We start from the raw sequence: 21,577 nt of genomic DNA, 5'->3' as shown, positions 1-21,577 counted from the left end.
TTGCACTACACACACACACACACACACACACACACACACACACACACACAGTATACGTATGCCTAAGGCTGTCAACATGACCCTCGACACCCTGTTTGCGTATACCATCTCTCTTTTACTTTCCGTTCCTCTAAACTCGACGTGCCCCGGCGTATTCCTGCACATATTACTCTATTCATCTTCCAGCTCCCTCTATTTATATTCTTTTGCGCTCCGTCTCTCTCCTCTTCCTGCTTCCCAGACATCTCTCTGATAAATACCCTAGTTATGAATTATATTGTAGTTCTTGTGGCTGAACCAACCAGAGCGCAATAATTCCTCACTGTACAACAATACAATCTGACAACCCAATAGAGCTCTTAAATAAAAGGAAAGTAAGGAAACGGCTCACACACACACACACCATAAATTTCCTTTAGACATTTCAGTTGAGTCGTCTAACTTCATGGGAAATCGGTGAATTAAACAACAGGGTTGAGCTCGCATCCTTGATAACAATACAACACGCATTAATCAGTATTAGTGAACGTCTAAGTGATTGTGCCCTCAATTCATCTGTTTTGCATTAGATCTATGAACTCAATTGCTCCTGTGTGTTTAATTGAACCTGGACTCAAAAATGGCAAAAGAAATAAACCCAAAATTCATGTTTACAAGGTACAATGAACACATCTGAGGACAAACTTACTGGTTGGTTAGGCAAAGTTGTGATTGTGAGTTTCATGATGATTTAATTGATTTTAAGTTTGGTTCATATGATTAGTCTTAAGTAAACAAGATATCCTCTCTAGCCTATATTTCTCTTTGGTTGTACAGTTTAATCAGGTTTTCACCATCGTCTAAACATCACATAATAAATAAAAACTGTAAATGTAACTTACAGACAACACTGAAAGCAAAAATGGAGAATAATATGAGACAATAACAGTCAATTAGAACATTTTTATTAATAGCATACGTGTATTACATGTAGTGTATACACTACTGTTCTAAAGTTTGGGGTTGTTAAGATTTTTTAATGTTTAGAAGTCTCTTATGCTCACCAAGGCTGCATTTATTTGATTATAAAATACATTACAAATTGTGAAATATTATTACAATTTAAAATTAACTGTTTTCTGTTTGATTATATTGTAAAATGTAATTTATTCCTGTGATCAAAGCGGAATTTTCAGCATCATTACTCCAGTTTTCAGTATCACATGATCCTTCGGAAATAATTCGATGCACAAGAAACATTTCTTATTATTATTAATGTTGAAAACAGTTGTTCTGCTTCATATTTTTGTGGAAACCATTAATTTCCTCCCCAAATGGCATCTCTTGCTGCTTTATTGCATTGCATCTGATTAGGACTCAGGGTAAAATGATGCCAGTTGTCAAACATCTGGCTTGGCATGACTAACGAAGCCCAAACTAAATCTTGCAAACCACATTTACTAAAACCATTTGTCCCAATCATTCCAGACCAGAATGAAACTCAGCCGGCCAAAAAACAAGCCAGCGAGTGACTGCTGTTTCCTGTTTCTAAACCAGTTCAGGTGTCACATGACTGACTGTTATTCCACTGACACCCCGTCTGCTCCTGAAATAGTCTCTCCAGCCTAAAATTACACTCTACTGCTCTCTTTTACAGTGACCCCACTCCAAACACATACACAGAAACACACACCTCAGAGTAAAAGTAGCTCATTTCTTTTTAAGATGCCCAGTTCTATAATCGGGAACCCTTCAGACACATTCAGAGTTCATAATACATGTCTTAAACTGAAAATAATGACTAGTATTATCATAATTCACTGTGCAAAACGTCCTAATTGCATTTTCCATTAAGACATTTTCATCATGACAATAAAGAACATCCATTCTATAATTGTCATTATTTTTTTGTGAAATTTTTGTATATAATAATAATAATGTATTTAAATATAATATAATATAATAATTAGTGATCGACCGATATTGATTTTTTTAATAACCGATACGATACCAATTATTTGCATGGTTATGTGCCCGATAACCGATATGCAGAACCAATATTTATTTACTGTTATAAAGTTAAAACATGATTTGAGGGTAAAGCTGAGTCAATACTGAGACCAAAATAAATAAATAATACTACAAATTAATTAATTAAAATTGTACATAATTAAATAGGAAACACAATTTACACAATATTTATTTAAATTCTATAAAAATAAATATTTGAAAATATAAAAATGAATTTTTCATTGACAAGACAATGTCAACAAACTAGAAAAATCACCTCTTAATCGGCCAGTTGGAAAACTTAAAAAACTAACTTCACGAAAAACGAACTTCTTATTTCTTTCTTTGGTTTTGGGGTAAAAAGAGCCCTGTTCTTGGCACGTTTCATGAGATTCAGCTGTGTGTGTTTCTGCATAAGTTCCAGAAGTGCATGTATATGGAAGCATTCATATTGTGTTTTTCTGCATCTGTGTGTGATCCAACAAGGTTAATGTTCGTAACCCTTACATAAATCTACTGCGGCTCTTTTCCAGCGTTGTGTTTTCCGGCAACTGGCTCATGGTAGCGATAGACCCCACAGGAACGTATGAATGTGCAGCCACACGTCTGCTCATGACAGTCCAACATGAGTACATGAGCCAAACAAACCCTATAGCTCACCTCTGATTAACTCACGCTGCATTCCCTACGGAACTCACGTCATCTAAATATACAGCTCCATTTACACACATGCACTCTTAAAATAAAGCTTCTTTACTAGCATTGATGGCTCTATGAAGAACCTTAAACATCCATGGAATCTTTCCATTAACAAAAGGCTCTTTATAGTGGAAAAAAAAAGTTCTTTAGATTTTTTAAATGGTTCTTTTAAGAATTGTTCACTGAAAGGTTCTTTGGGGAACCAAAAATGGCATAACCTCTTTTAGAACCTTTATTTGTTAAGGAATAGTTCACCAAAAAATGAACATTTGCTGAAAAAGTCCATCCCCTGTTGTCCTCTGACAACAAAATCCACCATCATATTAGTTTAGAACCATTTGGACTGTTTCAGCTTGTAAATGGTGCTTCTGTGCAGATTTCTCTCCTGACTCAGACAAGACAACTTTTTCACCAGAGGAAGTAATATTATGCATTATGGACACATTTTAGATGGAAACAATAGTTTGAAGTTAAAGCATGTTAATGATGGATTTGTTTCTTACAAACATGCAGCTTTTGGCTTCACAAGATGTTAATTGATGGACTGGAGGGGTGTGGATTACTTTTTGGACTCTCATTCTGACGGCACCCATTCACTGCAGTGCATCCATGATGGCAAGTGATGGAATGCTACATTTCTCCAAATCTGTTCTGATGAAGAAACAAACTCACCTTCATCTTAGATGGCCTTTCAGCAAATATTCATTTTTGGGTGAACTACTACTTTAAGCGTGTATGAAAGAGAAATCTCTTTAATATCACAACTGCAGTTTTTAGACAACAAAATGTTAAATGGAGATCAAATGGAGACAAAAGAGTTTGCTGTGAAAAAGACACCAGTAATCTCAATGTATCCGTCATGCACACAACATTGAATTAGCAGGAGAAACACATCATGAAACATAATTTCCTCTGTGTGAAGTGAACTTGAACAGACTGACAGTAAAGAGCCGAAGGCATGATGAAATAAAACATGTCTAACATCTGCCACACACAAATTTCTGACGGATGTGTTTGCCCTCAGAACCAATGACCACTGGACGTTACAGAAATGTTACAGGGATGAAAATTTGAGGAGAAAAATGGACACTTCCACTAGTTTCGGCATGATAGTTCACCCAAAAAAAAAATCTACTAATTTCTATCTTCTTTAGGCCACAAAAGCAGCTGCTTTTTATCAAAATGTTAATTTTGCTCTTTTTTGCACAACGAAAGTATATGGTGACCAGAGGCTGTCAAGCTCCAAAAACAACCAAAATGTATCAATAAAAGTGCTTATTTAAAATCTCTTGTTGATAATATAATCACAAAGTACACAATTTTATGGACAAAGTGAGTCAAAAATAGACACTGCAACCCTTTTTGCTTTCATAAAAAGCATAATTAAAAATATTAAAGGCAATCATTTCCATTCAAATGTTAATTTATTTAGCTAATTCCTTTTTATAAATTGATAGCCACTAACCACTTTCATTGTATGGAAAACAACCTGCTTTTTTTGCGGTTGTAAATAAAACAAAAATTATTAGGGAATGTGATACAAGAAAATACCATTTCGATCTTTCTACTTCAAACTTTCAACGTGATCCTCGCCATTTGTTTCTTTGTAATTATTTGTGAGATTTACTAGCAATGTCTGAGTGAAAACTGTTTCAAATTAAAGTGCCCCTATTATGCCTTTTCGAATATTACCTTTAACGTCCTGCTCCAGTCGTGCTTGTGAATCAGTCTCTTGTCGATCAGCCAGTTCAACCATTTCATCATCAGACTCTGGCTTGAATTGGTAAGGTGCAATCGATACCATCTTTTCTATGTATTGACAAGTCTCCAGGGCTGTCATTCCGTCATGGCAATGGTCGTTTCGTTTCCGACACGCGCTGTACGCGCTCACGGAAAGGAGGGGTTTAGAGAGACTGATTCTTTGAACTGCTTCGCGCGAGTTGTTTACGAATCATTTAGAAATGAGGTCAAATTAAATCTATATTTTGAGAAAACTAACGTGTTTTTTTACCTTGCATGCATGTAAACCTGTTTTAGGAGACTCATAAAACAATATTAGCAACCTTAAAAATGGCATAACAGGGGCACTTTAAATCCTACATCAATATTTCTCAGTGTAAATTTTCACAAAATGGGTTTCAAGAAACATAGGAGCAATTTTTAGCTGAACTATGCCTTTAAGCTTTCCTACAAATAAAATCTTGATTACATGTCACAAACATATCAAGAGAACACAGAAGAAGTAGAAAACTGAAGTTGTTACTGAACTGCGTTCAACGGTTAGACCCTTTCTGCCTGAAATAGATGAAACAAAAAGCCATTAGAGAAAAACAGAGAGAGATTAAAAGAGACATACCCCTGGTAGAGTCTTCTGTTCATGCAATGCATTCTGGGCTTTGATGGCTGATTCACGAGCGCAGTAGGTGAGGAACGCGCAGCCTGTAAAAATGAGACGAGAATCAGATACGAAACTGTGCACTCCTACACGAAACACACACACTCATGTACCAAAGCTGTGTGTTTCGCTTCCACGCTGCCATTTAACACAAATCAGAGTTATAAACATTAATGTTTATTGCATTATTTCAGTATCATGTGTCACCATGATGGGGTTTAGTGTTTGTGTGAATGACACTGTGCACCTTCTATATATAAGTATTGCCCTCCTCAGCTCGTAGAAAAGCTGTTTGTGATGAGCTTTGGTTCATCATGTGACTTTCTCATCACCACCAGGTTTTGGTGGTTATCAGTGCATTACAATGGTTCAAAACAGATATTAGTACTTCAATATGTTGGTTTATTAGCATTACATCAGTTAATGAAATACTGTATTTTATTGTGAATTTAAGTTAAGTCTGTAAAACCTAAAATGTTGCTACCATATTTTTTACGGTGAAGTTCTGGCATCCACAGCTGCCGGTATTTTACCGTAAATGTCACAGATTTTTTTTTACAGTGTAGATTTTTACGTTCTGAGCAAACATGAGTGATGTTGCTGTTGCTGTTGCTGTTGCTGTTGCTGTTGTGATGCAAGTGTGTTCTGGGTTGTTGCCACAGCATTGCTGTGCAGTTGCAATAGTAATAGTGATGTTTGAATTAACATACATTAACATGTATTTGATTTATCCAAAGTGACTTACAAATAAAGGACACCGCATGCAATCTGCAGCAATGCCACATTTAAAGTATATACTGTAGTAGATTTGGAACAGGGTTACGACCCTACCGCCAGTGTTTTGGCTGCCCTGGCCTTGTAACCTCAGCTCAATGCCTCTGCTCCCAAAATAGCAGCTAGAAATGATTTCCAATGACCATGATCAGGCATCAGTCACATCTGTCATTCTGTGCTCTCTTTTTCACGGGTGTGTGGCCACAATAGACTTAAGCACATGAATTAATTTACCCCATAACAATTATGAGTAAGGGGATACGATGTCACATTCTATGGCTGTTTTGCTTTATAGTATGTATATTGTTGTAACTTTGAATAAAAACGTTAATAATGAATACAAAATGTAAACTACTTTTGTAAACTACTACTTTTTAATAAGACATTAATTGTGAATAGTGTTGATATTGTTAACTTAAAAAAAATATATATTAATTACAATAACGTAATGTAAAATACTTTGGAAAAACATGAACTGTGAACAGTGTTGTTATTGTAAAGCAAAACTAAAAAAAAATCGTTTTCATTAATTGATATAAAGCTGAAATACAAATATAAATATCAGACAAAGAACTTACTTAAAATCAAAGAAATTTAGAAAATAAGAATAAGTTGAAATACTAAAATGACTAAAACTGAAATAAAATAAATTACAAGTAACAACGTATTAGCAATAAACAATAATGTGATATACGAATAATGTCAAATACGTTTTAATAAAGCATTTACTGTGAAGAGTGTTGCTATTGTTAACTAAAACTTAAAAATCATTTTCATCAATTGAAATGAAAATATGTTTAATAAGTTGGAGCACTAAAATGACTAAACCTAAAACTGAAATAAAACAATTTAAAGCTAAAAAGAAATATTACAAAACTAATCAAATTTACAAAAGCACTTAAAATGAAAACTGAAAGTATAAAAATGAAAGCTAATTCAAACTATCAATAAATATTATATATAATTAATTCAAAAATAGTACTGATTGTTAACACTGAATTGTGGCTTCTACAAAAGCATGTACTAACCTTTAACAACCTCATGGTAAGTCTGTCTAGAAAAGTACAGGGAAAAAAGTAATTTGAGCTACTTTTGGCATTGAAATGAATGCTAGGTTTGTCCTAAATCACTTTAATTCACCCTATACATTCACATTTTGGCTATCAATCAGCTTGATTAGGTGGATTTCAATATTTTAAATCCTGAGTTATCTATATTCTATCTTGCAAGTTGGCTTTGTGCTAATCAGAAAGTTTTCAAAAAATAATATTAAAAAAGGTTAACATTAATTAAAACTATCTTAAGAAGCACATTCCTTTCTATTCGGCCTTTTTTCTACATCTTCATATTCACATTCAGCCTCTCCCGAACATTAAAACACAAATAAATTAATTATATTCTGAATTAAAACTACTGCATTTCCCATTGGAGCCGGCTCTCCAAGATCAGACAAAGAATTCAAAGGAATTTTAAAGCAGTTTGGGGCGATCTGGAGCGGCCCAGCCTGTTCGCATTCCCGTCCATTGTTCTGACAGTGATATTTTCACAGCTACAGTATAATTGGCTTGTAATGATTGCCGTTATAGGAGCAGTAGTCTAGCGTAACCTGTAAACCTTAATTAAACCAGTCACATTCAGATGGACCCAAACCAACCCTCTGAGCGCAGCCGCGTGTCCGGAGCGAACGGACCACCTCATGTAGAACTAATCACACACACACACACACAGGTTTGTTTTTGTGAAAAGTGGGGACATCCCATAGGCGTAATGGTTTTTATACTGTACAAACTGTATGTGCTATTGCCCTACACCAACCCTACACCTAAACCTACCCTTCACAGGAAACTTTGTGCTATTTCAGATTTTCAATACACTCCATTCTGTGCGATTTATATGCATTTTGAAAAGTGGGGACATGGGGTAATGTCCTGAAAAGTCACCTTCTCCTTGTAATACCTATGTCATACCCTTGTCATTATACAAATGTATGTCCTCATTTGTCACAAAAACGCGCACACACACACACACACACACACACACACACACACACAGAGGGAACAGTGTTTAGAGAGAGCAGAAAGTGTAACAGCTCTCATATGTATTCGTGTTGCACATCTGTGTCCGTTCAACAGGAATATCACTATAATACATGAACACTGGCACAGCATGCAGACAACTAACATTCTCTAGAAATCAACACAATCTCATTAGCAGCTCATCCATGCCACAACAGATTAAGAAGCTTGTAAAACTAGTTTAAAGACCCAATGAATCTGTTTTGACATTCAGAGTATACTATCCTGCATTGACGTATTACCTACTGAAATTGGAAGCTGAGCTGGGACATATAAAAAAGGCGGCAACACTTAGGGTCCTATTAGTAAACGTTAATTAATTACCTAAAATTAACTACACTAAAAGATACAAAACGGTCACTGGGGCTGCACCCTTCCAAAATATATTAATATGTACGCTTAAGGTACTAATATATATAGTATTAAAGTTCTAATATGTATCTTTTTTAAGGAACTAATATATATGTGACCCTGGACCACAAAACCAGTCATAAGGGTCAATTTTTCGAAATTGAAAATAAGCTTAAATAAGATTTCCATTGATGTATGGTTTGTTAGGATAGGACAATATTTGGCCGAGATACAACTATTTGAAAATCTGGAATCTGAGGGAGCAAAAAAATAAAAATATTCAGAAACTCGCCTTTAAAGTTGTCCAAATTAAGTTCTTAGCAATGCATCTTACTAATCAAAAATTAGGTTTTAATATATTTACAGTAGGAAATTTTCAAAATATTTTCATGGAACATGATCTTTATTTAATATCCTAATGATTTTTGGCATAAAATAAAAATCTATAATTTTGACCCATACAATGTTTTTTTGGCTATTGTATAAGTTTTGTGCTCCAGGGTAACATCATTTAGGGGTAAATAAGATTAAACCTTTTTAGCTTTTGTACCATAGGGTACAGCGCCAGCGACAGCTTTGTACTTTTTTTTCTGAGAATGTAATATTTGTTATAGTATTTATTAGTCTTTGTTAATATTAGTTAAAAACACAACCATTAAATAACATTATAAAACTTTTTATTTTAATAGTTAACTACACACACACACACACACACACACACACACACACACACAGAGGGAACAGTGTTTAGAGAGAGCAGAAAGTGTAACAGCTCTCATATGTATTCGTGTTGCACATCTGTGTCCGTTCAACAGGAATATCACTATAATACATGAACACTGGCACAGCATGCAGACAACTAACATTCTCTAGAAATCAACACAATCTCATTAGCAGCTCATCCATGCCACAACAGATTAAGAAGCTTGTAAAACTAGTTTAAAGACCCAATGAATCTGTTTTGACATTCAGAGTATACTATCCTGCATTGACGTATTACCTACTGAAATTGGAAGCTGAGCTGGGACATATAAAAAAGGCGGCAACACTTAGGGTCCTATTAGTAAACGTTAATTAATTACCTAAAATTAACTACACTAAAAGATACAAAACGGTCACTGGGGCTGCACCCTTCCAAAATATATTAATATGTACGCTTAAGGTACTAATATATATAGTATTAAAGTTCTAATATGTATCTTTTTTAAGGAACTAATATATATGTGACCCTGGACCACAAAACCAGTCATAAGGGTCAATTTTTCGAAATTGAAAATAAGCTTAAATAAGATTTCCATTGATGTATGGTTTGTTAGGATAGGACAATATTTGGCCGAGATACAACTATTTGAAAATCTGGAATCTGAGGGAGCAAAAAAATAAAAATATTCAGAAACTCGCCTTTAAAGTTGTCCAAATTAAGTTCTTAGCAATGCATCTTACTAATCAAAAATTAGGTTTTAATATATTTACAGTAGGAAATTTTCAAAATATTTTCATGGAACATGATCTTTATTTAATATCCTAATGATTTTTGGCATAAAATAAAAATCTATAATTTTGACCCATACAATGTTTTTTTGGCTATTGTATAAGTTTTGTGCTCCAGGGTAACATCATTTAGGGGTAAATAAGATTAAACCTTTTTAGCTTTTGTACCATAGGGTACAGCGCCAGCGACAGCTTTGTACTTTTTTTTCTGAGAATGTAATATTTGTTATAGTATTTATTAGTCTTTGTTAATATTAGTTAAAAACACAACCATTAAATAACATTATAAAACTTTTTATTTTAATAGTTAACTAATGTTAACAAATGAAACCTTATAAACTGTTACCAAAAGGGTCTCTCTTTTTATAGCGTGGCAAAAATCACACTTGACAACAATGAAAAAAAAACGAAAAAACACACTCTTCTGGTCTTATCGTGAACACTTTACTGCAATATTTTATTCCAAGGAAAAACAAATTGAAAATACAGTGAAAGTGGTTAAATTGTAAAATATTGTTACAATTTAAAATAGCTGTTTTTTATTTTAATATATTTTAAAATGTAATTTATTTCTGTGATGCAAAGCTGAATTTTTAGCATCATTACGCCAGTCTTCAGTGTCACATGATCCTTCAGAAATCATTTTAATATGCTGATTTGCTGCTCAAGAAACATTTATTATTATTATCATTGTTGAAAACAGTTGCGCTGCTTCATATTTTTCTGAAAACTGTGAATATCCTGTTTCAGTCAGAAATTAAGCATGTCAACTGAAGTAAAATGGGTTGTGAATGGCATTTCATGTTAACGTTAAGAAAAACAAGCAATCAAAATCAAAAGTCATCATTGGGTTCATTCGGGACAGTACGGCACAACTACAGCGCTTACAGAAAGAAACCCAGCGTTTGGCTTTATACACCAGAGCATTACACGCCGGCTAATTTAAGATAGAGACAGATAACTGGATTCAGGCAGCGTTATTCTGCGCATTTGGTATCTGTGTTGTATCACGCTCGGATCAATACATTCTGGGAGCAGAAAATGATAGTCATCTCCTTATCATTTTCCATTAAAATCCCCTTTTGATAACATTTCATCACAGACTGGTGGGAAGGAAAGAATGAGAGAGACAGAGGGAGAGGGGATGATAGGGAGATAAAAAGAGAGTAAAAGAAAGGTTTTTGTTGCTCCATAAAAACAGCTTTATCTCCTCTGTTTGCCCCCAAATGCTCCAAAAACAGGCCGCACTGGATTATGGGCTATAAATTATATTAAAATCTCTCCGTTGTAGTAATTTCATTTTCTCTTCTAAAATAAATCTCAGCCCAGCAAACACAAAACACTGGAAGCCAAAAAGTTTCTGGACAACCTTTCGGAGGTTACTTCTGAATTAAACGACTCTACTAGCAATTATTTATGTGAGTTTTAACTCAACATGACTTCATTACGTCCGAACGGCTTCACCGTAAAACAGCTTTAGGACTGGAACAAATTTAGATGAGTATTTTAAACAATGTGCCACATATAACAGCCAAAAATCTAGATTGTTTGTGGTTTAAAACTATGCTTTATCAGCAACCACAAATGTTCGCAACAAGACACATGATTTGAAAATTGCATATTAGCAACTGTATCTAATTATTTGTCTGAAGCATAATGAACTGTACATAAATGTGCAGAGATCATAAATGTGCTCGGAAATGTGAACCCCTCTCACAGGTTTTTTTTTTATCTACACATGTTAGAAAGGCAATGAAATGCAATTACGGTTGACTTCCTACCCTTCATTACCCTTACATTAAACAGCCATTACATTATATGACTTTATCTTTATATATAGCTTTTCTGTCTAAAAATGTAATTGTGATATAATTTCTCAGAGCCTAGATCTGCCTTCTTTTCTCTACACCACCTTAAGGGCCGGTCACATTTATAGACACATATGTACACATATATAAGCTGTAATTAAACAAATAAATTTACCTGAAATTCATGATATTTTGATATTCAAAAGGAAAGATTTTGGAACTGCCACAAAAGAGAGCTAATGCTTCTGTTCTATGAAAATACAAAACAAACAAGTCTCTTAATTCTGCTCACCAAGGCTACATTGTTTTGATTAAAAATACAGTGATATTCTGAAATATTATTACAATTATAAAATAGCTGTTTTCTATTTTGATATATTTTAAAATGTAATTTATTTCTGTGATCAAAGCTGAATTTTCAGCATCATTACTCCAGTCTTCAGTGTCATATGATCCTTCAGAAATCATTCTGATATGCTGTTTTGCCGCTCAGTAAATATTTCCTATTATTTTCAATGCTGAAATTAGTTGAGCTGATTCATATTTTTGTGGAAACCATGATACATTTTGTTTTTCATGATCCTTTGTAGTGTCATTTTTGATCAATTATGTCTGTGGCTGCTGGCACAAAAATGAACAAGATGAAAGATAACCTGTATCTGAGTATATCTAAATATATAAAACATTTTGACAATATCAAATGCACATGCAGAGAATCATCACATTACAGCAATCATCATAATATACTCATAAGATATTCAATACAAAAAAGTATTTGGTCCAGTTGATGACATTATATGCAGCAATTTTCATGTGGCAATCCAGTAAAAACAACTGACTGTCACAGTAGATACTAGATGATGTGAATGCTCTTCTATAAGGAAACCTTCACATGCACTAATAATAATAATAATAATAAATAAAGACCTCTTAATAAAGACCTCTTCCTCGACCTGAGAGAGCTCAATGTGTAAGCTTACCTTAAAGGGATAGTTCACCCAAAAATGAAAATTTGATGTTTATCTGCTTACCCCCAGGGCATCCAAGATGTAAGTGACTTTGTTTCTTCAGTAGAACACATCTGATGATTTTTGATGATTTCTACCAGTCGTATAATGCATGGCAATGGTAACAACATCTATGAGAGTAAAAAGATTACGTTCTCTCGCGCGAACTCATTCGGGAGTGGTGACTTTCCACGTATTCCCAACTTCTGAGCCTGCTCGCCTGAAGTTATGGTTGATTGCTCTTCGGCTGGATATCAACACACCCATTAACGTAAACTACGCCAGAGCGCGTACACACCTCACGCAGCGGAAGCCGTGCGCGCGCCCAAAGACAGTTGGACACTGGTGTATTAGAGGTAAAAAATTATACAAATACTGTTCGGTTTCTGGCACAAACCGATCTTTTCGTGTCTTAGGACATCAATGTGTCATCACGAGCCGCAGGGTTTAATTTGGATTTGTCTGTGCATGTTTTTTTTACTCTCATAGATTTTGTTACCATTGCCATGCATTATACGACTGATAGACTGCAACTGTTAAAGTTAAAAATCATCAAATGTGTTCTACTAAAGAAACAAAGTCACCTACATCTTGGATGCCCTGGGGGTAAGCAGATAAACATTACATTTTCATTCTTGGGTGAACTATCCCTTTAATAACAGAAAAAAGATTACTCCTAAAAATAAAGGAAAAAAACAGTCTGATGGTCTAATTCCATAGATAGATATTTTTAAGTCTTACAAACTACTTTTTATCCTCTAGTTCTTTAGAAAAGCATCTGCTGGTGCTTTAAAGAGTCCAAAAAAACATTTGAAGATCTGAAGGACCTATAATGGAACATCAAGACCTTTTTAACCATATAGCAACTTGAAAATCCCAAAGCTAAAAATGGTTCTTGATAAGAAGAGGCTTCAACCACTGAAGAACCTTTGTTTTTAACAATGTACTTCAGATTTTGAAGATGAGATGTACTTTCAAATGCATGTAAAATATACTGTACTATAAAATAGATAGGCACAGAGTGACTATGATACTTCATAGTACAGCCTGAAGGTCTACAGCACGCAGTCCAGGTTCATTACCCACAAAACCAATATTCCCTATAACATCTTTCATAATCTGACATCATGCTAAACAGTAATTACCTCAATGCTTCACCTCGCTCCTCTCTTTGCGCTGTCACTGAGTGCCGACGTTAGTCTGAATAACAAGCTGTTACGCACCTACTCGCACGGCACGATCCAGGCATTTATTGACAACGCTGATTAAACGTGTGCATGTGAGCGCGGGTCAAAGGGAAGCCTATAAACATGCTACTTGTGATGATTAATGTTTACCGCTGTGGCTCTCTTCTTAAAACTAGTTGATTTTGAGAGAGTCCGCTGAATATAACAAAATTATATTCCAAAAAGCATAAATATGCATAACACAAACAAATATCGTGTAAAACAGGTCTTTTTAATTGCACACTGACCTGTTTTATGGTCTGCCATCCTCGGATCGTTTGTTGCGGTGCATTTTGAGATTGCCTTGAAGGGCACATGTGATGCTGGCTTAAAATTTGGCCTAAGTAAGTATCTTAGAAGCAGCATAATCATACCTATAGGCAACAATTTAAAACATCATGGATAGTAATACACACAATTTATAACAAGCTTTACATGCGTATTATGCCTTAGAATGCTGCCTATGTAGAAAAATAAATCATCTTAAACAGTCTAAAGAGGTTAGCTGGTCTGCCAGTCCACCTAAATGACTAGTCTGGTCTGCTTGGTTGGTTTTAGAGATATTTTACACACTTGGAGATTTAAAAGATAGTAGATAATAGTATTGATTTGACTGCACTGATGCTATTGTTTGAGAACAAAACTGAACTAAATTGAGCCTAATAATGACAACTGTTTTCTGTAGAGATGCTTTAAAGCTAAATCAAATTTGTACTAATACATACACTTTGCAACAATGACACTGTTATTGAACTGAATTGAGTCAACACTCAATTGACTTGATCTGACACTATTGTCTTTTGTAGAGCTGCTTTATAGCTGAAATTATATTTATTTCGTAATTGAATGAACTTTGCACTATTATTGAACTAAACTGAATCAACACTGAACTGAGTAATCATACTATTAACTTCTGTAGAGCTGTGTTTGCTTCATAACTAATGAACTTTGCTACATTCACAGTTATTGAACTGAATCAACAATGAATGAAATTGAGCTGAATAATAACACTATTGTCTTTTTAAATCTGCTTTGCAGCTGAAATTGTATTTGTTTCATAATAACTGACGAACTTTGCAACATTAAAGGGTTAGTTCACTCAAAAATGAAAATTCTGTCATTAATTACTCACCCTCATGTCGTTCCAAACCCGTAAGACCTTCGTTCATCTTCGGAACACAAATTAAGATATTTTTGATGGAATCTGAGAGCTGTCTGACCCTGCATAGACAGCAACGCAACTAAAATGTTCCCAAGTCCAGAAACGTAGCAAGGAGATCATAAAATAATCCATGTGACTTCAGTGGTTCAACAGCAATTATACGAAGCTACGAGAATACTTTTTGTGCGCAAAAGAAAAAAAAATGACGACTTTATTCAACAATGAATCTCCTCCGCATCACCCTGGCGCCATTTTGGAGAATATCCGCTGGACTAAACAACGGATACGCTGTTTCCATTCAGACCAAATCACAACAACGTAGGAAGCAGATTTGGTGTGACGCAGCTGACACAGAACAGCATACGTTGTTTAGTCCAGCTGATACTCTCCAAAATGGCGCTACAGAGTGATGCGGATGTTGAATAAAGTCGTTTTTTTTTCTTTTGCGCACAAAAAGTATTCTCGTAGCTTCGTATAATTGAGGTTGAACCACTGATGTTACGTGGATTATTTTACCGATCTCCTTGCTACGTTTCTGGACTTGGGAACATTTCAGTTGCGTTGCTATCTATGCAGGGTCAGACAGCTCTCAGATTCCATCAAAAATATCTTAATTTGTGTTCCGAAGATGAACGAAGGTCTTATGGGTTTGGAACAACATGAGGGTGAGTAATTAATGACAGAATTTTCATTTTTGGGTGAACTATCCCTTTAACACCATTATTTGTATGTTTATTACTGTGAAGATGATTTGATACAATCGGTATTGTATTATAAAGCTATATATAAACAAATGTGCCTTGACTTGTCAGCCGGTCAGGTTGGGAGACCAGCTAAACCATCGTAAACCAGCTAAAGCCAGTGAACCACATTAGGCTGGCTTATGCTATTCTTTTAGCAGGGCTGTGAAAAAGAGTAATTGAAATGTGCATCTAATGCTGTTTTCCATCGATTTCAACCTCGGCCTATTGTGGCAGGTCTTGCACATTCATAGAGCGCATTTCATAGCAGTAATTTAATGTCAATGTAAATGATAATCTAACAGCACTGTACTAATAACGTCCCACTGAGACAGCAGTCAACAGAGAGAGAGTGTGTGTGTGTGTGTGTGTGTGCGAGCGCGTTTGTGAGTGTGACAGGCCTCCTACGCTGATTCATCCTCCCTCTCGCACCCTCCTATGGGCATAAACCATTATACATTTGCACGGTATGTGCGTGAGCATGTGTGAGCATGTGTGTGACCGTGACAGAAAGAGGGAATATTTTAAGCAGAAGAAGGGAGGGGGACGCAGATACTCACAGAGGAGTGTGTAGCTTTAAATGGGTTTTCAAGTTCAATTAACATGACATTTTTAATGAATAAGAGGACTAAGTTTTCTTTCACTAATAAATGAAATAATCACAGAAAACCTGGGCAAGAATCTGTCTGTTTAAAATGCATATGAAATTTATTACATCCCTCTAGCGCTGCTCTCAAATCAAATTAGAGCTTCAGTCAAGTGAGATGACCTGCCTAAGACTAAAGAGAAATCCAGGAATATGAGCTCTTTTACTATTACAAATATTATTCTAAGCTTGTTTAAAATACAGGAATATATATTGTTCATACTGTATAATGCAATTTAGATTCGGTTTTTGATCCCGCTAAGAAAGAACAACTAAAAATTAGATTGCCTTAGTATCTCATTTGTTTCTCCAAGACAATGAGGTTAAATGCAAAATGAGACTTTTGGTTAATTTTTATCCTGAAAAAAGACCCCATTAATCTCACATGCTCCTTCTAGAATTTTAGAAGAGATCTCAATATGAACTCAAACATTTCTCATCAAATTCTTCCACAACCAAATGATCTGATATGCTTTCCACATGCATTTTATAGCTCTACACTCTTAAAAATAAAAGTTCCAAAAAGGTTTATTTTGTAGCTATGAAATAGAAGAACCATTTTTGGTTCACCAAAGAACCTTTCAGTGAACAGTTCTTAAAAGAACCATTATTTTCTTATTGTAAACAAAATTTGAAAAATCTAAAGAAGTTTTCTGCTATAAAGAACCTTTTGTGCATTGAAAAGTTTCCATGGATGTTCCTCATGGAACCATCAATGCCAATAAAGGACCTTTATTTATTTATTTATTAACTATTTATTTATTTTTGTCTAGAACTATGTTGCCATTTGATGAAACTGGACTTTTTTTATTACAAGAATCCATGCTAAACCACATATACTTTCTAAAGCATCATGTCCTAATTTCTCTTGGTGCATTCATTTGTATGAGATTTTGTTTGTGAATTTGGAAAAAAATAATGCATTCTTGCTCAAATAAAGCACTCAAATGCCAAACAAAGAAATACTGAACCTTTAGTGGGTTCATGATTTCTTTAAACGCATAAATTAGCACGTAATGTAAGGTTCACATTTTGCTGTGAATGAGAAACCTCACACCAAATGTTTCAGTTCACATAGTGAAGAAGACGCACACTGGGAGCTCTTAGTATGCATCATCTGCACGCAAAGCGGGGCTGCCCTACTTTTGAGAGCACACACAAAAATACGAGATGGTACACAAGTGGGAGTGACCATGGTACATCTAGTATCCTTTTTATTGTCATGAAGCAGAAAAGCACAACATCTGACAGCATGCACTGATGGAAATCAGTTGCAATCATACTGAGCGTATAATGTGGGACACAAATAGCCTTGTGTTCATGCAACAGAACAAATTTGATGCTTATATTTTAAGTAAACAATAATGTGTCTATCTATTATAAATCTAAATAAATGCTAACCAGGTGCACAGGGTGAGCCAGCACAAAAATACAATGCATCAATGTAGTGCATGAGAAATAGACCATGTTATTCAAAGAAGACTGACAGAGGTAGGTTTGAATGGCATCTGACAGCATGTACTGATGGAAATCAGTTGCAATAGTACTGACTGTGCTTAAAAACAGTGTGAGGGAGGGAAATGAGAGGATGAGATTACACAGTGTACATGATGAATAGATCTATGTGCAACAGAAATTAGATTTTTATATTTTCAGTAAACATTGAACATTTTCTTTCATACCCTAAAATTGAGAGGTAGATTAGATTGACATCTAACAGCATGTAATGATGAAAATCTGTTGAACTCATGTCCAGTGTGCTTTAATATTGCATAAGGGAGCCCAATGAGTTAAAATATAAGAACAGGGGTATGCACAGTGTGTAAAGAACAAACGTGCATGCAATCTTATATTTATAAAGTCATAAATACCAATGTGTAAACTTGTTTATTTTTTAAATCACATATATTATTTCATAAGAATGGTTAAGCAGGTGCGCTAACGCAAAACTACAATGCATTAGTGCATTGCATGAAAAACAGACTGTGTTACTCTTAAAAAGACTTTGGTTTGAATTACATCAATGCATTTGAATTACATCAATGCATGCTGTCAGATGTCAATCGCTTGTAATCGTGCTGGCCGTGGTATAGGAGAGACCAGAATGAGTGCAAAGTAAGACCACGCTCTGTGCGTAAAGAATAAATAAATGCGCAACAGAAGAAAATTGATGTTTTCAATTTAAGCAGCCGTGAACAATAACGAGGCAACATATTTTTAGCTCGTAATGCATAATATAACAGTTAACCCATGTGGCCAAAGCCCTCACCAGCCATTCAAAAGCATCGTTACCTTTGTGCATGCCTGTGTAACGGTCCTTGAGGACGGTCAGTTCGTGGATCTTTCCAAACTGTTCGAAAAGAGGTTTGAGGTCCTTCTCCTCCAGGTTGCGCGGGATCTGTCCTATAAAGAGCTTGATGGCATCCTGGTCTTTCATGGTGCCGTTGTCGAGGTGGATGGAGATGGGCTCTGAGCCGTTCATGGGCTTGGGGAATGTGATGTGCGCGTACTGGGGCTGGTGCGGGATCAGGAGCAGTGGTGCCGCTGCCTGGCTCGGTACCGCCCCCGGTCCAGAGAGGAGCAGGCTGGCGTGGGCAGGCTGAGGATGCTGCTGAAGATGCTGCTGCCTCCTCGCTTCAGTCTGGGTGAATCTAGCCATTCTGCGCGCGGCGGAGAGCGCGATAATAATAACAACATACACACGCACGCACACGCGCCGGGAGAGAGTACGCGCTCAGCTGGAAACGCGACGCTCACATTCTATTCGACACATGTCACGCTCGCGCCCCCCGCACCTGACGGGAGGAGGAGATGAGAGCTGTGCGCGGTCACGACTCAAATGCACGGGCCCGTAGCGCCACCTGCCGACCAATAGCCAACTGCGCTACTACACAGTCAGATTTTCTTGTAACAGTATTTTCTTGTAAAATGTACTCCAACAATCTTTGTTGTTGTTACCATTTAAAAAATCACTTGTGTGTCCAAAATAGTAAATAAAACACATCAACTGGTCACTGGGGTTCCTCAGGGATCAGTTCTTGGAACCCTCCTCTTCTCCATATACACTACATCACTGGGACATGGTTCCTCCTACCATTGCTATGCTGATGAAACACAGCTGTATCTTTCATTTCAACCAGACAATCCAATAGTAGCTGCACGGATCCCAGGCAGCCTGGTGGACATCTCGGGCATGGATGACTCAACTTGGCAAAGACTGAGCTTCTCGTCTTCCCTGTCACTCCGACTCTACAGCTTGATTTCACATTCCCGCTAGGTTCATCAACAATTGCCCCATCATGTTTGGTCAGGAATCTGGACTTGCTGCAATCTTTAATGACCAGCTGACTTTCAAAGACCACATTACAAAAAACGCTCGATAATGCAGGTTTGCATTGCACAACATCAGAAAGATCAGTCCCTCCGTCTTGTCCTTGCCCTTGTCATTTCTAGGCCATTTCTCCCTCCTACTTCCACTCGCTCTTACAAGTCTAAATCCCCTCCAGAACCCTGAGATATACAAGTGAGCGAAGCCTCGTTTTACCATCACAGAGATGCACAAAATCCAGAACATTTTTGTTCCTGGCTGGTGGAATGATCTTCCCACCCCCATCCGGAATGCTGAATCCCTGACAGATTTCAAGTGACAGATATATATAAAGAGTACAGATGCAAAAGCCTCTAATTGCCGTCTAAAATTTTCTTCTAAAATGAGCATTTTTATCAGGCTCAGTTATTTCACTTTAATTGCATAGAAAAAAGACCTATATATTGCCAATATATATATATCTTTGCTTTCTCTTTCCTTAATCCCCTGTCTGGCTTGTACTAATCTGAACAATATCTAAAACGTTTTATTATGAGCACTTCCTGTGTTTATTTGCCTCTATGATGAATTGCTTGTTGAATTCCTCAACTGTAAGTTGCATTGGATAAAAGCGTCTGCTAAATGAATAAATGTAAAAAAAAAAAATCGAATAAATTACAAATTGACAAAACAACTTGAACAGCACTGACATCTGTTATGAAATCATTACATTTTTCTATGTATGTTTAGCAAGGTAAATTAGCCAGAATAGGCCTAAGTTTTGATATCGATTGGGGGTAAGTTGACATTTTTTTAAACAATGTCCTCTTTAAAATGATCTTAATATAATTTTGCATATGACAGAGTGACAACATCTCTTTGGAACAAGGCTCTTGTGAATCTATTATGAGGATGGAAAGGAAAACAAATTTCACTTAGGTACAGTAGCTGATCCTCCACCTGCATGTAAACGAACTGACGTAATCGAGGATGTGCACAGCAGAACTACACGTAGTACACGCGTTCTTGACATCACACGGAGGACCAGCAACACGGTTAAGGCTAGAAGGAATAAAAAAATCTGGCTTCTGCCCAATCGATATCTCTTAACAAATAAGGTGAAAGAAGTATCCTTTAAGCATCTCCACAGACTATACCCTGCTAAACATTATTTAATTAAATTTTAAAAAAGATATAGATGTTATCTGTAGCTTTTGCAAGCAGAAGCCGGAGACAGCTGTTAATTTATTTTGGCACTGCCCTTATGTGTCTTTTTTCTGGCTGAATGTACTTGACTTTATTGTTGGAAATGTGGATGGAGATTTTATTTTACAGTGGAAAGATGTTTTTTAGGCATTATTGTAAACTCCAAAAATAAACAGACCTGCACGTATTTTATTTTATTTTTTTAATTATTTTAATGGTTACATATCATATCCATGATTTCATATCCATAAAAAAAAACATGTTTTATAGCATTTAAAAATGAAGTGAAATATTATATTGAATCTATATTACCCTCGAAGAAACAAAAAGCTATTCGCTTAAGGCTAGCGATGAATGTATGGAATGTAAAATCCCAGAAAACACAGGACATATACTGTTATACTGCAATATAAGGAAGAGAGGAATAGTCTAAGACAAAAGATTAATCAGGCTGGAAGAAAATGGAACCTCGAGGTTATATTGGGAAAAACAGGAGCAGGGGTAAAGGATGCATAGAAAGCGGTTGTGGAATATCTAAAAGATATAGGGATATATTATAGGATTTAGTTTTATTGTATTTATTTAGTATGGGTATGGATGTGTGTGTGTGTGTGTGTGTGTGTGTGTGTGTGTATATAGAAGCAATCAAAACTAACAAAAGAATGTAACAACAATATGTAAGTGCAAAAAAAAAAAACTAA

General features: G+C 35.8%; 1 protein-coding gene across 3 annotated transcripts in view; it reads right to left on the bottom strand.

Annotated features, from left to right (window-relative positions):
• LOC107696073 (CUGBP Elav-like family member 5) overlaps positions 1–19,084 on the bottom strand; it is a 176,810-nt gene extending 157,726 nt beyond the window's left edge. For all 3 annotated transcript variants that reach the window (XM_016496225.1, XM_016496236.1, XM_016496247.1), the window contains exons 1-2: positions 18,656–19,084; positions 5,045–5,127 (exon numbers count right to left, since the gene is read on the bottom strand). In XM_016496225.1, coding sequence (XP_016351711.1) covers positions 5,045–5,127; positions 18,656–19,022 — 450 coding nt within the window. In that variant the 5' untranslated portion in view covers positions 19,023–19,084. The remainder of the gene's footprint in view (positions 1–5,044; positions 5,128–18,655) is intronic.
• Between the last annotated feature and the right edge of the window lie 2,493 nt (positions 19,085–21,577).

This window comes from Sinocyclocheilus anshuiensis, unplaced genomic scaffold, assembly GCF_001515605.1.
Source record: "Sinocyclocheilus anshuiensis isolate Anshui unplaced genomic scaffold, SAMN03320099.WGS_v1.1 scaffold217, whole genome shotgun sequence".
Lineage (NCBI taxonomy): Eukaryota > Metazoa > Chordata > Actinopteri > Cypriniformes > Cyprinidae > Sinocyclocheilus > Sinocyclocheilus anshuiensis.
Note: the sequence above shows the minus strand (reverse complement) of the source record. Positions and strands in the feature narration are given on the sequence as shown.